At 42.3% G+C, this 24,020-nt stretch overlaps 1 protein-coding gene across 7 annotated transcripts in view; it reads left to right on the top strand.

Annotated features, from left to right (window-relative positions):
- The window catches only part of MCOLN2 (mucolipin 2), a 61,899-nt gene extending 46,890 nt beyond the window's left edge, over positions 1-15,009 (top strand). For all 7 annotated transcript variants that reach the window (XM_036823605.1, XM_036823615.1, XM_036823631.1 and 4 more), the window contains 3 exons: positions 10,080-10,286; positions 11,681-11,802; positions 14,178-15,009. In XM_036823605.1, coding sequence (XP_036679500.1) covers positions 10,080-10,286; positions 11,681-11,802; positions 14,178-14,214 — 366 coding nt within the window. In that variant the 3' untranslated portion in view covers positions 14,215-15,009. The remainder of the gene's footprint in view (positions 1-10,079; positions 10,287-11,680; positions 11,803-14,177) is intronic.
- Positions 15,010-24,020: the final 9,011 nt, after the last annotated feature.

The raw sequence follows: 24,020 nt of genomic DNA, 5'->3' as shown, positions 1-24,020 counted from the left end.
TCCCCTGCATTGGCAGGTGGATTCTTAACCACTGCGCCACCAGGGAAGTCCCTTTTTTGTTTGTTTTTATGGAGTAGAAAGAGTGGGTCAGAGAAGCATCATAGGAACAGACAGACCTTATTGGGTTGTAGAGCAGGGAAGATAAATGGATTCAACGCACAGTTTTGTTTTTTTTAAATTGAAGTATAGTTGATTTGCAATATTATGTTAATCTCTGCTGTACAGCAAAGTGATTCATTTATACATATATATATATATATATATATATATATATATATATATATATATTCTTTTTTTTTTTTCAGCTTGTTGACCTTTCCCACTTTATTTCATGTGGCTATCTGAAACATCAGTGATTTACATATCTTTTTTTTTTTTAACGGATTTGTGTGTGTGTGTGTCCCCATGATGAAAACATCATTAAAATAAAATATCATGAATAGACTCTTAAGAAGCAGAGTCTACTTAAAGTCCTGGAAAATGTGAAAGCACTAATATTCATGGACAACTTTACACTCTGAAAGTTACTCCAAATTTTGTTGATCTCTATTTTGTCTAGGAGTTTTTCAAATTTTAATATTATTTTCCACTATGGTTTATCACAGGATAGTGAATATAGTTATCTGTGCTATATAGTAGGACCTTGTTGTTTATCCATTCTCTATATAGTAGCTTACATCTGCTAACGCAAACCCCCTACTCCATCTCTCCCCCTTGGCAAACACAAGTCTTTTCTCTATGTCCATGAGTCTGTTTCGTAGATAGGTTTCTTTGTGTCATATTCTAGATTCCACATATAAAGGACACACAGTTTTAAGCACTTGATTATTTTGGAGTAATTTTTCTTTGGTAGGAGACTGGAATCACTGCCAGAAATAGGGAAATTTGGAAGGACAGCACGTTTTCTGGGTTCAGGTGGTAGGAGGTTTTATTGTGTTGCATGTGAACTAGTAGCACGACTGCCAACTGGAAATGTCCCAGAGACATTCATGAGGGGCTTGGCTGTCCCCAAAGCCACACTGACTGACTTGATGGACGTATAGGCCCCCACCACTAAGGACAGAATTGGTTCACAACTCTACAGTAACTTGTTGGATCTGTGTTTCTGAAAACTATATTGCCTTTTGCCTATTAAGTCATTATCATTCTTTACATAGAAGTTTTTTGCATTCATCTAATGTTTAACCCTCTGACCCCAGAGATGTTCATTCATTAAGCACCTGCTGTTTGCTTTCAGTCGATGTGGCAGTTGTTTGTCAACTGCGTAAGCCAGATGGGGGCTGCGTGATTCCGGGGGCATTCCACACCAGCCCCTGCTCAGCTCTGCCCCTCAGGGCTGTCAGGTGTTCAGTCAGCCTCCAGCTAACTACCTCGTGTCACCGCTTCTACCTGGCCCCTCAAACTCGCCTCGTCTAGAACTGAGTCCAGCAGAGGTCCCTCCCCCGCTCCCTTCCAGACTTACTTTCTCCCCAGTTTCCTCTGGATTCCTTGCAGTCCTGGACCCCTGCACTCACTTTCACTGGCATCCAGGCCCCTGGGCTGTTCTCATTCTAGGAGATCTTCACAAGCCACGGTTACCCAGATTTAGAAACCCAGATTAGATCCTGTCCCTATTCTTTTTTTTTTTGTTGTTCTGGAATTTATTTTTATTTTTAATTTTTTTAATTTTTTTAACGTCTTTAGTAGAGTATAATTGCTTTACAATGGTGTGTTAGTTTCTGCTTTATAACAAAGTGAATCAGTTATACATATACATATGTCCCCATATCTCTTCCCTCTTGCGTCTCCCTCACTCCCACCCTCCCTATCCCACCCCTCTATGTGGTCACAAAGCACCAAGCTGATCTCCCTGTGCTATGAGGCTGCTTCCCACTAGCTATCTATTTTACATTTGGTAGTGTATATATGTCCATGCCACTCTCTCACATTGTCCCAGCTTACCCTTCCCCCTCCCCGTATCCTCAAGTCCATTCTCTAGTAAGTCTGCATCTTTATTCCCATCTTGCTCCTTGGTTCTTCATGATCTTTTTTTTTTTTTTTTTAATTCCATATATATGTGTTAGCATATGGTATTTGTTTTTCTCTTACTGACTTACTCCACTCTGTATGACATACTCTAGGTCCATCCACCTCACTACAAATAACTCAGTTTCGTTCCTTTTTATGGCTGAGTAATATTCCATTGTATATATGTGCCACATCTTCTTTATCCATTCATCTGTTGATGGACACTTAGGTTGCTTCCATGTCCTGGCTATTGTACATACAGCTGCAATGAACATTGTGGTACATGACTTTTTTGAATTATGGTTTTCTCAGGGTATATGCCCAGTAGTGGGATTGCTGGGTCACATGGTAGTTCTATTTTTAGTTTTTTAAGGAACGTCCATACAGTTCTCCATAGTGGCTGTATCAATTTACATTCCCACCAACAGTGCAAGAGGGTTCCCTTTTCTCCACATCCTCTCCAGCATTTATTGTTTGTAGATTTTTTGATGATGGCCATTCTGACCGGTGTGAGATGATATCTCAATGTAGTTTTGATTTGCAATTCTCTAATGATTAATGATGTTGAGCATTTTTTCACCTGTTTGTTGGCAATCTGTATACTTTCTTAGGAGAAATGTCGATTTAGGTCTTCTGCCCATTTTTGGATTGGGTTGTTTGCTTTTTCAATGTTGAGCTGCATGAGCTGCTTGTAAATTTTGGAGATTAATCCTTTGTCAGTTGCTTCATTGGCAAATATTTTCTCCCATTCTGAGGGTTGTCTTTTCGTCTTGTTTATGGTTTTCTTTGCTGTGCAAAAGCTTTTAAGTTTCATTAGGTCCCATTTGTTTATTTTTGTGTTTATTTCCATTTCTCTAGGAGGGGGGTCAAAAAGGATCTTGCTGTGATTTATGTCATAGAGTGTTCTGCCTATGTTTTCCTCTAACAGTTTGATGGTGTCTGGCCTTACATTTAGGTCTTTAATCCATTTTGAGTTTATTTTTGTGTATGGTGTTAGGGAGTGTTCTAATTTCATTCTTTTACCTGTAGCTGTCCAGTTTTCCCAGCACCACTTATTGAAGAGGCTGTCTTTTCTCCACTGTATATTCTTGCCTCCTTTATCAAAGATAAGGTGACCATAGGTCCGTGGGTTTATTTCTGGGCTTTCTATCTTGTTCCATTGATCTATATTTCTGTTTCTGTGCCAGTACCATACTGTCTTGATTACTGTAGCTTTGTAGTATAGTCTGAAGTCAGGGAGCCTGATTCCTCCAGCTCCATTTTTCTTTCTCAAGATTGCTTTGGCTCTTCGGGGTCTTTTGTGTTTCCATACAAATTGTGAAATTTTTTATTATAGTTCTGTGAAAAATGCCATTGGTAGTTTGATAGGGATTGCATTGAATCTGTAGATTGCTTTGGGTAGTAGAGTCATTTTCACAATGTTGATTCTTCCAATCCAAGAACATGGTATGTCTCTCCATCTATTTGTATCATCTTTAATTTCTTTCATAAGTGTCTTATAATTTTCTGCATACAGGTCTTTTTTATCCTTAGGTAGGTTTATTCCTAGATATTTTATTCTTTTTGTTTCAATGGTAAATGAGAGTGTTTTCTTAATTTCTCTTTCAGATTTTTCATCATTAGTGTATAGGAATGCAAGAGATTTCTGTGCATTAATTTTGTATCCTGCTACTTTACCAAATTCATTGATTATCTCTAGTAGTTTTCTGGTAGCATCTTTAGGATTCTCTATGTATAGTATCATGTCATCTGCAAACAGTGACAGCTTTACTTCTTCTTTTCCGATTTGGATTCCTTTTATTTCTTTTTCTTCTCTGATTGCTGTGGCTAAAACTTGCAAAACTATGTTGAATAATAGTGGTGAGAGTGGGCAACCTTGTCTTGTTCCTGATCTTAGTGGGAATGGTTTTAGTTTTTCACCATTGAGGACAATGTTGGCTGTGGGTTTGTCATATATGGCCTTTATCATGTTGAGCAAAGTTCCCTCTATGCCTACTTTCTGGAAGGTTTTTATCATAAACGGGTGTTAAATTTTGTCGAAAGCTTTCTCTGCGTCTATTGAGATGATCATATGGTTTTTCTCCTTCAATTTGTTAATATGCTGTATCACGTTGATTGATTTGCGTATGTTGAAGAATCCTTGCATTCCTGGGATAAACCACAGTGATCATAGTGTATGATCCTTTTAATGTGCTTTTGGATTCTGTTTGCTAGTATTTTGTTGAGGATTTTTGCATCTATGTTCATCAGTGATATTGGCCTGTAGTTTTCTTTCTTTGTGACATCTTGGTCTGGTTTTGGTATCAGAGTGATGGTGGCCTTGTAGAATGAGTTTGGGAGTGTTCCTCCCTCTGCTATATTTGGAAGAGTTTGAGAAGGATAGGTGTTAGCTCTTCTCTAAATGTTTGTTAGAATTTGCCTGTGAAGCCATCTGGTCCTTGGCTTCTGTTTGTTGGAAGATTTTTAATCACAGTTTCAATTTCATTACTTGTGATTGGTCTGTTCATATTTTCTATTTCTTCCTGGTTCAGTCTTGGAAGGTTGTGCATTTCTAAAAATTTGTCCATTTCTTCCAGGTTGTCCATTTTATTGGCATACAGTTGCTTGTAGTAATCTCTCATGATCCTTTGTGTTTCTGCAGTGTCAGTTGTTACTTCTCCTTTTTCATTTCTAGTTCTATTGATTTGAGTCTTCTCCCTTTTTTTCTTGATAAGTCTGGCTAATTGTTTATCAATTTTGTTTATCTTCTCAAAGAACCAGCTTTTAGTTTTATTGATCTTTGCTATCGTTTCCTTCATTTCTTTTTCATTTATTTCTGATCTGATCTTTATGATTTCTTTCCTTCTGCTAACTTTGGGGTTTTTTTGTTCTACTTTCTCTAATTTCTTTAGGTGTAAGGTTAGGTTGTTTATTTGAGATGTTTCTTGTTTCTTAAGGTGGGATTTTACTGCTATAAACTTCCTTCTTAGAACTGCTTTTGCTGCATCGCATAGGTTTTGGGTCGTCGTGTTTTCATTGTCATTTGTTTCTAGGTATTTTTCGATTTCCTCTTTGATTTCTTCAGTGAACTCTTGGTTATTAAGTAGTGTGTTGTTTAGCCTCCATGTGTTTGTGTTTTTTACAGATTTTTTCCTGTAATTGATATCTAGTCTCATAGCGGTCGGAAAAGATACTTGATAAGATTTCAATTTTCTTAAATTTACCAAGGCTTGATTTGTGACCCAAGATGTGATCTATCCTGGAGAATGTTCATGAGCACTTGAGAAGAATGTGTATTCTGTTGTTTTTGGATGGACTGTCCTATAAATATCAATTAAGTCCATCTTGTTTAATGTATCATTTAAAGCTTGTGCTTCCTTATTAATTTTCTGTTTGGATGATCTGTCCATTGGTGAAAGTGGAGTGTTAAAATCCCCTACTATGATTGTGTTACTGTCGATTTCCCCATTTATGGCTGTTAGTATTTGCCTTATGTATTGAGGTGCTCCTATGTTAGGTGAATAAATATTTACAATTGTTATATCTTCTTCTTGGATTGATCCCTTGATCATTATGTAGTGTCCTTCTTTGTCTCTTGTAATAGTCTTTGTTTTAAAGTCTATTTTGTCTGATATGAGAATTGCTACTCCAGCTTTCTTTTGATTTCCATGTGCATGGAATATCTTTTTCCATCCCCTCACTTTCAGTCTATATGTGTCCCTAGGTCTGAAGTGGGTCTCTTGTAGACAGCATATATACGGGTCTTGTTTTTGTATCCATTCAGCCACTCTATGTCTTTTGGTTGGAGCATTTAATCCATTTACATTTAAAGTAATTATCGATATGTATGTTGCTATTACCATTTTCTTAATTGTTTTGGGTTTATTATTGTAGGTCTTTTCCTTCTCTTGTGTTTCCTGCCTAGAGAATTTCCTTTAGCATTTGTTGTAGAGCTGGTTTGGTGGTGCTGAATTCTCTTAGCTTTTGCTTGTCTGTAAAGGTTTTAATATTTCCGTCAAATCTGAATGAGATCCTTGCTGGGTAGAGTAATCTTGGTTGTAGGTTTTTCTCCTTCATCACTTTAAATATGTCCTGCGACTCCCTTCTGGCTTGCAGAGTTTCTGCTGAAAGATCAGCTGTTAACCTTATGGGGATTCCCTATGTATTATTTGTTGTTTTTCCCTTGCTGCTTTTAATATTTGTTCTTTGTATTTAATTTTTGATACTTTGATTAATATGTCTCTTGGTGTGTTTCTCCTTGGATTTATCCTGTATGGGACTCTCTGTTCTTCCTGGACTTGATTAACTATTTCCTTTCCCATGGTAGGGAAGTTTTCCGCTATAATCTCCTCAAATATTTTTCAGTCCCTTTCTTTTTCTCTTCTTCTTCTGGGACCCCTATAATTCGAATGTTGGTGCATTTAATGTTGTCCCAGAGGTCTCTGAGACTGTCCTCAATTCTTTTCATTCTTTTTTCTTTATTCTGCTCTGCAGTAGTTATTTCCACTATTTTATCTTCCAGGTCACTTATCCGTTCTTCTGCCTCAGTTATTCTGCTATTGATCCCTTCTAGAGAATCTTTAATTTCATTTATTGTGTTGTTCATCCCTGTTTGATTGCTCTTTATTCTTCTAGGTCCTTGTTAAACATTTCTTGTATTTTCTCCATTCTATTTCCAAGATTTTGGATCATCTTTACTATCATTATTCTGAATTCTTTTTCAGGTAGACTGCCTATATCCTCTTCATTTGTTAGGTCTGGTGGGTTTTTGCCTTGCTCCTTCATCTGCTGTGTGTTTCTCTGTCTTCTCATTTTGCTTAACTTACTGTGTTTGGGGTCTCCTTTTCGCAGGCTGCAGGTTCATAGTTCCCGTTGTTTTTGGTGTCTGTCCCCAGTGGCTAAGGTTGGTTCAGTGGGTTTTGTAGGCTTCCTGGTGGAGGGGACTAGTGCCTGTGTTCTGGTGGATGAGGCTGGATCTTGTCTTTCTGGTGGGCACGTCCACGTCTGGTGGTGTGTTTTGGGGTGTCTGTGGCCTTATTATGATTTTAGGCAGCCTCTGTGCTAATTGATGGGGTTGTGTTCCTGTCTTTCTAGTTGTTTGGCATAGCGTGTCCAGCACTGTAGCTTGCTGGTCGTTGAGTGGAGCTGGGTCTTGGCGTTGAGATGGAGATCTCTGGCAGATTTTCACCATTTGATATTACGTGGAGCTGGGAGGTCTCTTGTAGATCAGTGTCCTGAACTTGGCTCTTCCACCTCAGTGGCACAGCCCTGATGCCTGGCTGGAGCACCAAGAGCCTGTCCTCCACATGGCTCAGAAAAAAAGGGAGGAAAAAAAGAAAGAAAGAAAGAAGAAGATAAAATAAAATAAAAGAAAATAAAGTAAAATAAAAGAAAGTAATTAAAATAAAAAATAATTATTAAGAAAAAGAATTTTTTAAGTAATAAAAGATAAAAAAAGAAAACAGACAGACAGAACCCTAGGACAAATGGTAAAAGCAAAGCTATACAGACAAAATCACACACAGAAGCATACACATACACACTCACAAAAAGAGAAAAAGGGAAAAAATATATACATATCATTGCTCCCAAAGTCCACCTCCTCAATTTGGGATGATTCGTCGTCTATTCAGGTATTCCACAGATGCAGGGTACATCAAGTTGATTGTGGAGATTTAATCCACTGCTTCTGAGGCTGCTGGGAGAGATTTCCCTTTCTCTTCTTTGTTCTCACAGCTCCCGGGGTTCAGCTTTGGATTTGGACCTGCCTCTGCGTGTAGGTCACCTGAGGGCGTCTGTTCTTCGCTCAGACAGGACAGGGTTAAAGGAGCAGCTGATTCGGGGGCTCTGGCTCACTCAGGCTGGGGGGAGGGAGGGGCACGGATGCGGGGCGAGCCTGCAGTGGCAGAGGCCGGCGTGACGTTGCACCAGCCAGAGGCGTGCCATGTGTTCTCCAAGGGAATTTGTCCCTGTATCACGGGACCCTTGCAGTGGCGGGCTGCACAGGCTCCCGGGAGGGGCGGTGTGGAGAGTGACCTGTGCTCGCACACAGGCTTCTTGGTGGCGGCAGCAGCAGCCTTAGCGTCTCATGCCCGTCTCTGGGGTCCGCGCTGATAGACGTGGCTCGCGCCCGTCTCTGGAGCTCATTTAGGCGGCGCTCTGAATCCCCTCTCCTCGCGCACCAGGAAACAAAGAGGCCAGAAAAAGTCTCTTGCCTCTTCGGCAGCTGCAGACTTTTTCCCGGACTCCCTCCTGGCTAGCTGTGGCGCACTAGCCCCCCTTCAGGCCTTGTTCACGCCGCCAACCCCAGTCCTCTCCCTGGGATCCGACCGAAGCCCGAGCCTCAGCTCCCAGCCCTGCCCGCCCCGGCGGGTGAGCAGACAAGCCTCTCGGGCTGGTGAGTGCTGCTCGGCGCCGAGCCTCTGTGCGGGAATCTCTCCGCTTTGCCCTCCGCACCCCTGTGGCTGTGCTCTCCTCCATGGCTCCGAAGCTTCCCCCCTCCGCCACCCACAGTCTCCACCCGTGAAGGGGCTTCCTAGTGTGTGGAAACCTTTCCTCCTTCACAACTCCCTCCCACTGGGGCAGGTCCCGTCTCTATTCTTTTGTCTCTGTTGTTTCTTTTTTCTTTTGCCCTACCCAGGTACGTGGGGAGTTTCTTGCCTTTTGGGAGGTCTCAGGTCCTCTTCTAGCATTCAGTAGGTGTTCTGTAGGAGTTGTTCCACATGTAGATGTATTTCTGATGTATTTGTGGGGAGGAAGGTGATCTCCGTGTCTTACTGTTCCGCCATCTTGAAGCTCTCCCTGTCCCTCTTCTTGTTGAAGTTTTCACTAGTTTCCAGGGAAGGCTGGGATTAGTGTGAAGTGTGTAGAAGCTCAGACAGGGCCCTGTGCAGAGCGGCATAGACTCACCTTTCCCACCACTGCTTAGGCTCAGCACCAATTCCCCGATATGCACCGAGCAAATCCTTCTCTTCCTCCTCTCACTGGTGAGCTCCTCAGCCTTCAGGCCCGAGTTCTGAGGGTCACTTTTCTTAGGCATCCCACCCAACTCTACCACAGGGCGTTATGTATCTTGGCAGTGGCCTGTCCACTATCATCTGGGGACCCCTCAGAAGGCACTAGCCATGATCATTCATCCTAATGTACTTTCCCACCTCTGGTAATCTTTAGTATTTAAGACTCTAAAATTACCTGAACCTGAGCTTGGAAAGGCTACAGGGAAGCCATTCATCTAGCACAATTTTCTTGAGCCTCTGTCTCTGGCCCTTCCACCTTTTCTGGAGGTCTGCAGTTCTTTCAGAATGCCCTTTGGCAGATTGTAGCTTTAAAAATGTTAATCGCTTTGGGACTTCCCTGGTGGTGCAGTGGTTAAGAATCCGCCTGCCAATGCAGGGGACACGGGTTCAAGCCTTGGTCCGGGAAGATTCCCCAATGCCACAGAGCAACTAAGCCAATGTGCCACAACTACTGAGCCTGCACTCTAGAGCCTGTGAGCCACAACTACTGAGCCCGTGTGCCTAGAGCCCATGCTCCTCAACAAGAGAAGCCACTGCAATGAGAAGCCCATGCACCGCAACTAGAGAACGCCTGCGTGCAGCAAGAAAGACCCAATGCAGCCAAAAAAAAAAAAAAATGTTAATTGCTTAGACCCAGTAATAGGAAAAAAACGTTATGCTGAGAAACGTGCATTGCATTGTTCTTTATAATAGCAAACATGATTGTCATGTCCAGTGACAGGGAAATAGTTAAATTTGACATTTCCAAGGAGTGGTTCCATTATCTAACAAATGCTAAGTATGAATAACATAAGACTATGTTAAATAGAAAAGAAAGAAGAATCTGGATCCAAAATTGTTAGATGATATGACCACAAATATATACAAAGTGCAAAGGAAAAAAACTGAGGGAAGTGTCAAGAGATGATCTTTGTGAGTGTGGAGGAAAGTTTTGAGTAACGCTTTCCTACGCGTGGTATTCCAGATTCCCTAAAGTGAATGTTAATAACAATGGCAGCAACATCTTCAACAAAACCAGCTAACTCTGCTTCTTTGGCTAATATGTCTCAAAAACTACTTTTGGTCTCCTCCTCACAGTTTGAAAATCTGAACACAGTTGCTGAGTGTTTGTTTTCTCTGGTCAACGGTGATGACATGTATGCGACCTTTGCTCACATCCAGCAGAAGAGCCTCTTGGTGTGGCTGTTCAGTCGCCTGTATTTATATTCCTTCATCAGTCTTTTCATATATATGATTCTCAGCCTTTTCATTGCAATTATTACAGATTCTTATGACACCATTAAGGTAAGCAGCTATCATTATTTCCTGCCAAAAAACTATTGCAAATTCTGGATAGATCAGAACATGGGAAAATACTATAATATTTTACTTACTTAAAATACTGTAATTTTACTTAGATTTTGAGGTTTTGTAGAAAAGAAACTTTTTAGATGCTGGAGGTTAATTGAAATATGCATTTAGGACATTGTCCCTAGTGCCCAGTGGATTGGTTTGGAGGTGTGGTGGGAAAGAGAAAGGAAATGGGTAAAGATGGGCTGAGTTTGGTAAATCAAGTAGTTGGGCTGTCGGTCTTGGCACTGACAGGTGTACCTGCCTGTCCCAGAACTTAGACTTTGAGTAGTAAGTTTCAGTGGTAAGGGGTGACCGTCATCCTGACAAGTGTCCAGATATTGGCATACCTTGTACACTGGATGCCGCTCGTGTGGTGCAGGTTTCCTTTAAATTTTGAAAGCTAAGGCTTTTGTGGCTGTTTAGCTTCCTGCCTTCCTAAGCCACCCGGTGGGTCGTGTGTCCTTTCAGACTAGGTCCATTTAACTTATCTGTAGCGTGAAGGAAGCTCTGCTGCCTCGGGGGCAGTGGTGTCTCCGCAGCAGATGGTCATGCTCAGAAAATCCTGTTTCGGGGCCAACATCTGAGCAACCAGGGGTGCCGTGTCCATGTCTTGGGGTGTCGTCCTCTTCTTGAACCCTTCTCAGACTATCTCAGAAGAAGACAGTCCATTGGAGATACTTCTGAGCACTTTGTGCGCGAGGAGATGCGTGTTCCTGTGGGAATGGGTGGTTGGCTCCGCAGTGGGGCTGGCCGTGGGGAGACGAGCAGTGCCCTGCTCACCGTGCGAGCCTGTCCTTGACGCGACTGTGTCCCCGTGAGTGCGCCAAGCCTCGGTGACCTGGTGCATGACCTCACTAAGCGTGAGGGGAGGGGTCTCTCAGGGTCTTTATGTCTGCTTGGAGGGACCTACTGCCTTCTACCTCACTAAGTGACCAACTTCTACAAAAGTAGAGGAAATAGGGATTACTTCCCAGCCAAACTCTGTATGGGCAGTGTGGGGAAGAGGAGGTCTTACCTGGTCTTGCAATTAACATGAAAACTTTAGACTTCTGACTGTTGCCTTCACTCCTTTAATTAACACACCCCTCCCCTGCCCCACCATGGCTTGCTTTCTGGAGTTTTCCTCTGGATGGCTGTCTGTTCCCATGGCTCTCTGTTCAAGCCTTGGTGACCCTGGCTTGGCTTTCAAGGGACTGATAGATTGATTGATCATTGTTAATATCAGTTCTTGGATCTGTGCTAGCGACGTGGGAGAGTTTTATTTTAGCAGAGATGGATTTGGTTTGTTGACAAGAAGCAATTTCTCTCGCTATAACTAAGGTAACAACACTGTGTACTTTTTAAAGAAATACCAACAGAATGGGTTTCCTGCCACGGATCTTCAGGAATTCCTGAAGGAGTGTGGCAGCAAAGAGAAGTGTCAGAAAGAGTCATCATCCTTCCTGTCCTGCATCTGCTGTCTGAGGAGGTCAGTACCGTGTTCAGTCGGGTCTCCGTGCTCCCAGGATGAGACGCCCTGCTGCCTTAACAAAGAGTCCTCCCAAGTCAAATGCTACACTCAGGAATCAGCTGACTGGGGGAAATAATGCATCCCTCCTTGCTTTCCTCCCACTGTAATTGGCTTTAGAAATGAATTGTTTCTTATAAAACAAGGTAGAAAGGTACATGACATGGTTGAAATCTCTTGGGAATATTATGAGACTGTTTTGAGAAGGCGTGAACTATGTCCCTGAAGTCGAGAGGGTGAGCTGGCCAAAGGAAGAGGTCAAAGCCCTTCTTTTTCGAGGTGGAGCTCTGGGAATGTCAAAGGTGTTCTCCCCTTTTCGCAATCTGTAGTACAAATAACCTTCCTTGAGCAGAGCAGGAAACCTGCTTGAGAGGAAGCCGTACGTGTCCTTGGCTGCAAATACAAATCAGCTGATCACCTGCTCTTTGCTCGCCATTCATCAGTGCACTTACAAAAATAGTCTGGACCTCAGTGGCAAAGCCTCCACATAGTGGCTTGGGGACTAGAAAGGGGGTCAGATGAGGATAATTTTCTTAATTATGCCCATGTTTGTTTTCGTCTGAAGTCAGGAGTAGGGGTTGTTAACTGCAAGTACCCCCTACTCATGTGTTTTGAGAAGGATTCTCTAAACCAGATTCCTGAAGGAAGATGGGAGAACATAATTGCTACTTAAAATCACAGGATGTATTTTCTGTTAATCAATTCATACTGCAACTTGGGATTTGAAATGGTATGTTGGAGCATTTCCAAAGAATGTCTGGTAAATATGAAATGAGGTCTTCTGAGAAGAGTTAAGTTTTTACAATCACAGTTTATCCTCTCAGAGCATTAAAGTGTTGCCATGGAAGCAAGGATAAAGGGAAATTACTTTTCTTAATAGGCAGCTGCCTCCTAGGAGGCACCTTGTATTATAAGGAAAGTCTCTCAAAGTTGCTTTTCTAATATGTAGTTAACTGTAAAGAAAAAAAAAAAGCATTTGAGAATGTAGTTGTGAATTCTAGAAAGTAATGGATAGGTTTTGGTGTTTGATTTTTGGGCCTCAGTTTATACCACAAAAAGCCCCGGGAGGTTGTTAAATGATTTCTTTGCATCCATATGGAATGAGTGAAAGATTTAAGGAGTGAACTTGGAAGACTGAGTGATAAGATTGGACCTGAGTGGTGAGAAGAACAGAACAACATCAGCAGACAGTCTTCCCTGAGACATGCTAAGGGTTGTAGAGAGGGTGCCTGGTGCGGAGTCAGGTCTGCCCATCGTGAGGAATGAAAGGATTAAATGGAACAGAAGAGTTCACCAAAGGAAATCAGGTGAAGAACTAAGATGCTGAAAGTTTTGAAAAAAGAGGATATCAAAAATAAAAACAGAAGTGGCTGAAGGTGGTCATGGGTGAAGTCAGCTAGATCAGTTTTAGCTGAATAATCAGATCAAAGCCTGGAACCTAGGGCAGTCTGGATGGACCCTGCAGAGAGTCAGTGAGGGTCATAGGGCCTGATGAAGGAAATGGGTTGTACTGGGGCCTTGGAACAAGTGATAGCTTTGAAATCACCAAAAATTAAATACACCTGGATGTGTTTAACAGCTGGAAACCTAAGAATGGAATAAAATTGAGGAAGGCTATGAATGGAGAGTACATATTGGAGACAGACCTCACTGAGGGAACCTGGGGAATAAGGGCATCATAAGACTTGGTGTCTGGGCCCCTCTCCAGTGCCCATGACATACAACCCGGCTATCACAGCTCCACCTCCTCTGGAGTGTGGCCGGGTTGCTCTTTTTCAACCAAGCAGTCCAGCAACCACCACAGATTCAATCTCCCACAGACTGATTCTCCCTTGAATAGTTGACCAAGCCCCTAGCCTGATGGTCAGAGCACCTGGGTTTTCGTTTTGGACCCTGCCAGTTACTGAATGTGTCCCGTGACCTTTCCTAAACCTCTTGGTTCCTCCAGTGTCATCAGAGTGGAACAGGTCGCCTCTGCAACCTCTTCTAGTTCTAATGTGATCTGGTTCTTGGGAGAGATGTGCTTGGTTGAGCAGATGCAGAGTTAACCTTTCTCCTTCTCTACCACAAGGAGGAAAATCTGTGGTTCTAGCCATTGAGAAGCTTTGTCAAAGGGAGATGGAGGGTAGACAGCTCCTCAAAATTGCCAAAAGCATCTAGTCAAACCCCAAATAATGTAAATTGTCCTTCTTAAGTTTTCTTCCTCTTAAATGTCACACTCAGCATGTCAATAACCTATGTAAGCCTACATGATAGAGTATGTATTCCTGTTCCGTCTCAAAGATTTTTAAGCCATTGTTCTCTTTTCTCTTTCCTTGTCCTCCTTTCTATTACAGGAATGGAAGCGATGACCACTTGACGCTTATTAACTAAACTCCTCCTGCTGAAGATAATCAAGTTTCAGGTCTCCGTATCAAGTGACAATGAAGAGGGACCCCAAATGGCTTGGACCAGCACTTCCAAAATTACTGATTGCGTAGTGGGAAAGAGGACTGGCTATGAGCTTGCTGAATAGAACTGAAGTTTCAAAATTCCTTTTTTATAAACTTGGATGATGAAGAATAGACCACAGTCAACTATTGGGCATTAGTATAATAGAGCAGTGATGGTGAAATTCTGTATTAGTCTTTTAATTTATGACATCACAATGTTGGGATGGAAAAAAATCACATTTCAGAGTGTGCAAAACAATGGTGTTTAAAGCCATGCATTTGAAGATATGAGTTTATCATCAAATACGGGTTTGTCTTAAAAGTGATTCTTGGGTTAGAAGACATTTGTTAATTCATGGTCTGCACAAAACTGAAATCGGTTGCAATAACAATTTAGGCACTCGAAGCTGGAGAACTGTTAAGCCATGTAAAGATTACACTTAAATCAACAAAAAGACCTCTTGCAGTGGACATTTCTTGGCTTATTTTCCTGTGGTCTTCTTCTCAGCATGATATGAAACTATCGGCAAAGTCTGTGGGATAAACTGGAAACAGTCATTTGGACACCTTGTTACTTGTGCTAATTGTTGATTGTACACACATGACATGTGGACATTATACTACAGCAGTGGTCACTCATTTTAACAACCAAACTCCACTGTGGTGGGGATTTACCCTTGTCAAGCAAGGAAGATGGTATTTTTTCCCAAATAAATTAAATTAATTTTTATCATAACATATGGAACTACTACTACTTTTTTAAAATGTATTGTCTCTTAACATCCACTTAGTGAAAAATTCAGATCACATCTCTATCAGCTATCTGGTCTCCAAAAGGGATTTCCCACTTTCTTAAAAACAGTGAAGGAGATATAGGGGCTAGTTATTCAAGAAATATTTATGAGAATGACTTCAGATTGAGATCACTTCATGCATAGATTTAGTTCATACCTGAGATATTTTAGGGGTCAACTATTTTAAATTTACTGGTGAAGAGTAGGGTTTGAATTAAGTAGGACTCTCATCCCAGGACTCTCCCTCTTTTTATCCTGCCCCTCCCCACCAAGCCCCTGCCAAAGTCCTTCTGGTGCCCCACTCCTCTCTCCATGCCCCCATACTTTCTTCATGTGCCCACACCAAATCTAGGCCAGGAAAGTCTTCCAGTTAAGGCCATTAAAGTCTGTAGGTGGGTGACTCAGGTCTATACACAAAATACTTTGCTAAGATTATCATTTCAGTTATAAACTACTTACCAAAAATGTCAAGAATTATATTCAATTTTTAAATTAAGAACCATTTAACCCGTGGTTCTAGGGTCATTCCCATGACTCCAAAATCAGTGTGCAGTTAGATCACTTATTCACCTCTGAGTATATCCCCAGTACATCGTTTATCTCTGAATAGAATTGCTATTAATGCCTTTTATGTAATCTACCGCTGTGATGCCACTGTGACTACCATTTGAATTGAAGATTAATGACGGTCTTCTATGCTCATATTTTTCTTTTATTGGCTTTCATGTTTCCTTTTATTTCTTTTCCTTCCAGCTGGACAAAACACTTTCAGGAAGAAAACTCTTTTTTCAAGTTTACCCTGTATCTGTGGAAACATTGTTTTCTCTCTTTTTAATAATTTTAAACAATTGTCACCTTGCCAACTGTATTATCTATTTGGATTTTATTGAAAAATGTTTTCTCATAACTCTTCTAATAGACACATCTGGGACAATCCACTTTCTCTCCTTCCCTAGGCCTCCACTTGGAGAGTTCAGTGTGAAAGTTAGGAGACACATTCTTTCTGCCTATTAGTTTCATTATGGGATCTCCTGTTCTTTTCGAACGTACCTCCTTAGCTTGCAGTGACTTGCTCAAAGCCAGATGCAACATCCTTAGGCCTGTTGACTTGGGGTGGTAGAAAAGATCATGGGCGTGGAGGACATGTAGACAGACTTGAGTCAAAATCCCAGTTTATCCTGTAGCTTTGGGGCCCTGGGCAAATTACTTTCTGCTTCTAAGTGATGATGACAAACCTTAAACTGTGGGATTGGCATTTAAGTCACGTAACTCACGCAAAGCCTGGCACTGAATTGAAACTTGAGCCATTCTTTTCTTTTGATTTTCTGCCATGTTTGTAAGTAGGTTCCATGGGATCGTGGAGGAGTGAAGATGTTAAGACATTTAGTCTGCCTGGGTGCCTGTCCTACTATTCGAGTCTCCTTGGACAGGTCATACCAGCCTCAGTTTCCTCATCTGTAAAGTGAGGCTTGCAAGGATTAAATGAGTCAAATTTAAAGTGAGTAGAGCAGGGCATGACTTGTAAGTGCTCAGTGAATGTTAGATCTTCAAAAAGCTTTTCTTTCACGGTCTACAAATGTACAAATCTATCACCTGGGCCAGCCAGGAAGATCTTTGCTTTGAAGTGAGCTCACCACACACTTTTAGTGGACTTTGTTAGGACTCTTAAGTGTGTAGACACCCACATCCAGCCCTGTCCTGGAGGCAGTGATCAATTCAGCATCTAAAGTTCACGCAGTTGTACAGGACCCTGTGGACATGAACAGCCTAAATGCCCTGCCTTCAGGGGCAAAGCTGTCAGTCCTGATGAGAGGGTAAAATTCCCCGAGGTGTACAAGTGTCACAAATCCCCAGACCTTCACCTTGGGTGAGACCCTCCGTCCTCAGGAGCCCACTGTCTCAACCAAATTTGTCAGAATGTGTGAAGTACAGGTCAGCTACTGCTGATCTGAGGTAGCAAATGTGAAAAGGTGAGAAAGGGTATTCAGGAAAAGGTCTTCAAGAGATTCCAGTCACCGTCCCCAACCCCTGCTGAAGGCTCACATCATAACAATCGTGGGAGGGTTGCCTGACCCACCCTCCTGCCCGAGGAGGCCTAGGCTTAGCATCTTAGGTTTATGAAAAGCACATTGATCCAGCCTCTTGATTTAGAGGTTACTAGCCAGTCACCCTGTAGTGCCCGAGGGCCTCCCTGTAAAAATAGCCCAGCGCTGTCACTGAGGTTCAGGGGCCCTAGAGCCATTGGGAAAGTATGTTCCCCGAACTGCTACTATGGTCTTGGCCATGGATTGCTCCTGACAATATAAAGAGCCGTGATGCTTAGAGATATGATTCCAGATATCTGTATCACTCGTGTGTCGGCCACTTATTCCAATAACACTGAATAACTAGACCCCATTTTACTACTCAGTGGTTCCACCTTTATTTTCATGTAACTTGAGCAAATCTTATTCTGCTATCCCTGACTTGAAGTTTGAACATCTCGACCACAGTATTCCGATGATGCAGAGTCTTTCTCTAACAAATACCTAGAATTTCACATAATTGCAGAACATGCACGAAGTAGCTCTTGTGTGACAGGATGACTGAGGACCTCACAGGCGAAACCCTAAGCACAGCATCCTCATCTTAGGCACTTTAGGAAGGACAGTGAATGATGGTGTGGGAACTGGTGCTGGAGCTCGTGCTGAACACCTCTGCCTCCCCTCCTTGTATTTTTCTACTTGAGAGGTTCCGAGCTCTCAGTACTGATAAAAGGCAGCTTCGTGGCTGTGTGACCTGTACATCTGAAAAGGTTTAATGCTCTGCCCTCACAGTCTTGAAATTCTCATATTTTTTTAACACAAGGCCTCACAAGTGATGTAGCAAATTCTGATGATGGGACTGTGTAACTCAGCGACTAACAAAATGATTAAAGCATGGCCTTTTAGGAAAAGACTAGGATCCCAGCATTGTACATTTTCTTTAAAACAATTGAAATGTAACAAAAGGAAAGAGTGAAGCTGAGTGGGAAAACTTTTTCACAGACTTTTGGGTGCACCATTTTTCTCAGTTTCTATTCTCGCAAGTAAGTGGCTGTGGGGCTTCTTCTCATCTCACATCTTTGTTTCACAGATTAAACTACTGTGGTTGGTGATATTGGCCAACATCGTTTCCATGTCACACTGGCAGGTTGGAGCTGGGTTGCTCACCTTTACTCCCTTCCCTGTGCACCACCCTGCCCCCCACCCCCCATCAATGAAGAGCCTCGTCTTCCAAATTTCCACTTCATGTTTTTCCCTTGACAGAGAATCAGCTTAGGGTGGTTCTTCTAAACTCGAGCACGTTTGCCTAGTTGCCATATGACCTCCCACCTTGCTCAGCAAAGTCCTTTGGGACCTGCTCCACCCACTGGATAGTCAAGCACTCACTCCAAGTTCTTTGCAGCCATTTGCTTTTAGAATGAAGGACCCATCTTTGAATGGGAAGCCGTAGAATTGTTCAGCATGCTGTGTATTGGAGAAAATAACATAGTAGCACTGGGAAGACTTCAAGATGAACCAAGTCTCAAAACAGACACTCAAGTTGTTAGGGAAAACAATACAACTCATGGCAGTTCCACCATAGGCTCATTTACAGCAAATGAGGTGCAAACCAGAGGATGAAACTGATGGCCAATGTTTCTCTTGCCATCTGTCTCTGCCAGAGAACCAGGGAGTGAACAAGAAGATAAATGGGTACACATGAACATTTCCACACCACCTTTCATAATAAGGACAGCAAAACTCTGACTTCTTAAAGATCCCTGGGAGCTATCGGCTGTGGTGGATGGAAAAGACAATTTGTTAGCGTGATATATGTTCCTTAGTTTCTAATGATACATAAATTATCCCATGAGCCATGATACACATGGTTTACAGAGAATTTTAAATGAAAGCAATTTTTTTTTTTCTAGCAACACTAATTGCCTAGCAGCAGTAAATTACTCATCCCCCGCTTCCTGTGGGCTGCGGTCATTACTCTCTCCTGGCGGTTGGGCCCATGTCCCCCAAGAGAAATGTTTGCTTTGACAAAGTGAATTTACATCTTCACTTGTGAGCCTGCCATGCCGGGTCTACAGAAGGAGAGGGTATTAATAATGCCTGATTTCAGACCTAGCACCGAGCATTTGTGTTATCCTGCATGTGTTATCTATGAAAACAGGACAGTGTGTTGGGTCTTAGCTCTTGGCTGCCTTTGGAGAAAAATCAGGGAGCTGCTATCAATATTTAGTCTTTTCCAACTTTGTGTTATCCTGCATGTGTTATCTATGAAAACAGGACAGTGTGTTGGGTCTTAGCTCTTGGCTGCCTTTGGAGAAAAATCAGGGAGTTGCTATCAATATTTAATCTTTTCCAGCTTGGGGGTTTAAAAGGCAGACTTAGATAAGAAACATGGACATTTCCAGGATGACAAGTTAAGCAAGGGAAGTGATAAGCACCATTAATTTTGGGAAATATTAGATAATGACGTGTGTCATTATGGATGGAAAATGGTGATGCTATTGAAGACTATAATTCAATACATATTTGTTAATTTCCAACATTGTGCTGGGAACTTTGGAAGTAAGGAAAAGTAAGGAATGAATGACACGATCCCTGCCCTCACGAAGTTTGGTGTCTAGCGGGAGGGACAACCACGTACCAAGCAAGGATAATACAAGGTCACCCACGGTACTAAATGAGAGCAGAATGGCAGTAGCTCCTGCCTGCCTGGAGTATAAATGAAGGCCTCTGAAGGAGAAGTAGACAATGCTAGAACTGAGACTTGAATAACACATTTTATTTGACCAGATGGTCACGGTGTAGGGTGGGGGGGTAGGGCTTTCTGGCTAAAAGGAACGGTATGGCAATGGCTTGGACATCTGAGAGAGAACCCAGCCAGTTAGGGAAACTATGTTTTGGGGTGGTCAGAATATAGGTCACATGTTGGGGAAAATGATAGAAGACAAAACTCGAGAAATGGCAAAGGAGGGCTTTAGACCCGGGAGGTACATGACCAGAGAAGGCAGAACTGGGAAGGATGGATCAGGGTGGTATGAGATAAGCAACAAAATCAGTTACAAAGTGGCTGCAATCATCCAAATTAAAAAAAAAAAAGTGATGCTATTACCCTGTAATTAAACTCAAAAACAAACACAATGAGAAACTTTGCCTGAAAACTGTCTCTGAGGAATATACCAGCTCACACATATATGTGTTATCCATCTGTATGTATATTTTTTCTTTCTTAAAAGGTTTCTCTGCTAAATACCCTGTCATTTCCCTGAGAGTTTGTGCTTTTAGACTATGCATTTAGAGGGAGGGTCTCTTTTCATAACTTCTATTATTGAGAAATGTATTTATTAGGATGAATGGGTTGAATGCATATTTCTATCACATGGTATTTCTCCTTCCCACATATTTAAAAAGAAGCTTATCTAAGACTGTCTCCACATCATCCCTCCCCACCTATCCTACACACACACACACACACACACACACACACACACACACACCACTCTGCAGCACCCTGAACTTGACCAGCCACAGTTTGTGTCTGTAAAGGTGGCGAGACTTGTAGGTGTGACTGCTAACAAAGCCAGCCTGACATCTATAGTCTGAAGTTTACGGGTGGCACACAGACTTTCGGAAGTTTCCATCTCCCTGCCCCCTACCCAGGAGAACCATCAAGATTTGGGTGTGGGATCACAAAGGTCAGACTGAGTGTGGCCACCTGGGAAAGCGGTGTCACTGGGAAGTGCTGGGAGGTGCTTTGCCTCGATGCCTCCTTAGGCTAGGACAGTGTGGCAGAGGGGTGTGGAGAGGTTGAGGGTTAGGGGATGGCGGGGTGAACTGATTAAAGGGCTCTGAGGAGAGACTGTGTGATTTGGAGGTCTGTAGTGAACGTGGTCATGTTAGAGGAATACTCCTGGGCTCAAGTAGCCTGAGACTGGGAGGAGAGCCAGGGCGGAGAGGGTGGCATAGCTTCCATCTCACAAATGTAGAAAACCTGGCATGTACAGGTGCCCAGGTGCACTATTTCCTTCCAGACCCCTGCAGAGAAGGTCAGCAGTTTGTGCTGAGACCAACCCCAGTCATTCCTCCTTTCCAGGTCTACCTGCTCCAGTGAACTCACCTCGTGAGGACTAGAGGTGGGAGACTCTTAACCCTTCCTTAATTCATGGAATGGGTGAGGGGCGGGGCGTGGGAACCCTATCAGGGGCTTCCTCACCTCTCAAAGTAGGAGGTCAGGGAAGCCAGGCTGGGTGCTGGTGGTGAGAGAGAACTCTCGAAGCTCTGCAGGCTGAGCTTCCTGAGGGGCACAGTGGGCAGCCTGGCTCGGCCGCTGGAGGTTCACCCTCTCAGCGTGCTCAGAGGGCCAAACCGTGATCTTCAGGCACTCTACACCAGCACCGTGACCCTGCGTGACCAGCAAGACACCATGCGGGCAAACTATCTTGTCCACAACTGTTCCTGGACAGTGAGGCTGCCCAGCCCGAGTCTGATCTCTGGGGAGAATGCATTGGAGTTTCCAGGCAGACTAACTCGGAGACTGTTTCCTGTATCTTTTCTCGAGAAAGTCAAGTTCCCGGAACAGTACTTAAGGAACCATAGTAATGGACTGAGGAAGGGATGGGTGGATCAGTGATGATTCTTCTACTAGACTTTTATCTCCCTTGCATAAATGGCTCCATAGTCCATCTGGGAAAGATGAGCACATGGGAAGAGATGACAGGCAGGTGAGGGAAGTTTGGGTGCAGGCACGGTTATGGCTAATAGGTGATGACGGGGCTTGATCTCTCTCACACTTTTCTCTGGGCTTCAGGAGGCCCTAACCTTTAGCCCTTATGCAAAATATTCTGTCACAGTTTCCACATGCATACGATTGAAACAAAAGAGTTGACATTTGTTATTCTGCATTAAAAATGAAGCAACTAAATGGGATAAACCCCATAGATATATATTTCTACCCCATGGGCCTTTTCAAAGAAGGGCAATTCATGTTCACAGCAGGCAGTTCAGACAGTAAGTTATTGAGCTAGAAATGCGTACAAGCCAAATGAGCTAGTCTCATCAACCAGCATCATCAGGAATGTGTCTTAAAAAGATAACTATTCAGCAACCATGCAACCATGTAGCCAAATAAATTCCGGATGGATTAAAGATTTAAACGTGAAAAATTAAGCCTGTAAAAGAACTAGAAAGAAATATAGATGAATATTGATCTGACCCAAGAAGTAGAGAAGGGCTTTCTGAGTTTAAAGCTGCAAATAAACCATAAAAGAAAAATCAGACAGATTTACTACACAAAAAAGGAAAAATTTCAGAGAATTAAGAATGTAAACAAAAATTTTAAAATACCCTGGGAAAAAAGAATTGCAGCATATATGACTGGCTTAGTATCCTTTCTCAGTGAAGAAACATTACAAATTTCTGGAGGGTGAGCCCCAGAGGTAAGGACTAAATTTTTTGTGTTTCTGTATTGCATGTGTATAGCAAGTTTCCTGGCGAGTAGCAAGCACACAAAAAGCAGTATATTTTTGAAAAGCTATATTCAGCTGAACGCCTACTATGTACACCTATTATTGCTACTCATCCCAACAAACTTACAGCTTACGTATCAGGATTTCCACTTTACTGAAGAGAAAACTTCAGATTAGGTGACAGAGCCTGGCTTCAAATCCAAAGCTTCTGACTCCAAAGCTCTCTCTCATCTTCCCTTTCTTCTGCCTGCTTTCTAAATAATGCTTGCTGAATAGAACTGAATGGCATGAAAAAAAATGTTTAACCTCCTTAATGAGAAATGTGACTTCTATTTTCAAACAACACCCTGTTAAGCAACATTCCTTGAACTCACACAATGCTGGTGCTAGTGGAAACTAATCTGTATCTTTGTAGGGGTGTTAAAAGCTCCATAGAAGTTCCCAGTTCTTACATTAAATTGCCAAGTGATTTAAACAAGTTGTCAAGATGCTCGAAACCTGAGAATACTTACCTTTAATACCTTTAAAGGTATTACCTTTAAAGGTAAGGTAATCCTTACCTTTTAATAGAGATAATAAAATTGAGACTACAGAGAGGTCAAGTAACTTGTGCAAGGTCACACAGCAGTAATCACCAGAGCTGGGACTCAGACCCAGGCAGTCCATCGTTAGAGCTGGCTAGCTCACAAGGTTGATGTAATGTCTAGGAGATAAGGGATGTCAGCAAGGTTTGAAAAGGATAAACTGGACTCATTGGGTGAACGGAGATAAAAATTAAAGTTATAAACCTGTTTTTTGTGTGTGCAAGAATTGTGAAAATAAGAGCTTGATAGGGACATCTCAGATGTCTGGGTGTGTCCTTCTTGACCTAGTATCTATTTTAAAATTTCTACAGCTTAAAATGTACACTGGCAGTCTGATCATCCCCTCCCTCCCATCCCCTTTATGTAAACCAGTATGGTAGTACTGATTAATGGATTAAAGACAACATGCTCACACTTAGAATCGTACCCAACTAGCTTTTTCAAAAGAAAAAAGAAAATGAAAATAAAACAGATAATTGCATCCACTGGGGTGGAGTTTCTGGCATGTGCAATGATGAATCACCATATAGTTGTGATTGAGAAAAGATAGCCACCCCATAAAACCTCGACTCAGCACCTCTTTCATCTCACTGGTGGGAAGCCAGGAGAGTCAGTGTTAAAACCTGTTTTAATATCGCTCATGTACTTTTCATGCCTCCGTGCAGTATTTGATCATTGACAAAGTCAGCAGTTGTATGTGCATCTCAATCAACGTACCTTTCGGAAAACGCCCTTCATATTCTGTCTCTCTAATTTGTATAATTAATTTTTCTAAACCATTTGAGAGATAGTTGTATATATTATGTCCCTTTATGCCTTAAGACTTCAGCGTGTATTGCCTAAGATCAAGAATAGCCTCTTATATACAAGGATATATTGTACAACA

This window comes from Balaenoptera musculus, chromosome 1 (assembly GCF_009873245.2).
Source record: "Balaenoptera musculus isolate JJ_BM4_2016_0621 chromosome 1, mBalMus1.pri.v3, whole genome shotgun sequence".
NCBI lineage: Eukaryota > Metazoa > Chordata > Mammalia > Artiodactyla > Balaenopteridae > Balaenoptera > Balaenoptera musculus.
This window is presented reverse-complemented; position numbering and strand designations above follow the sequence as displayed.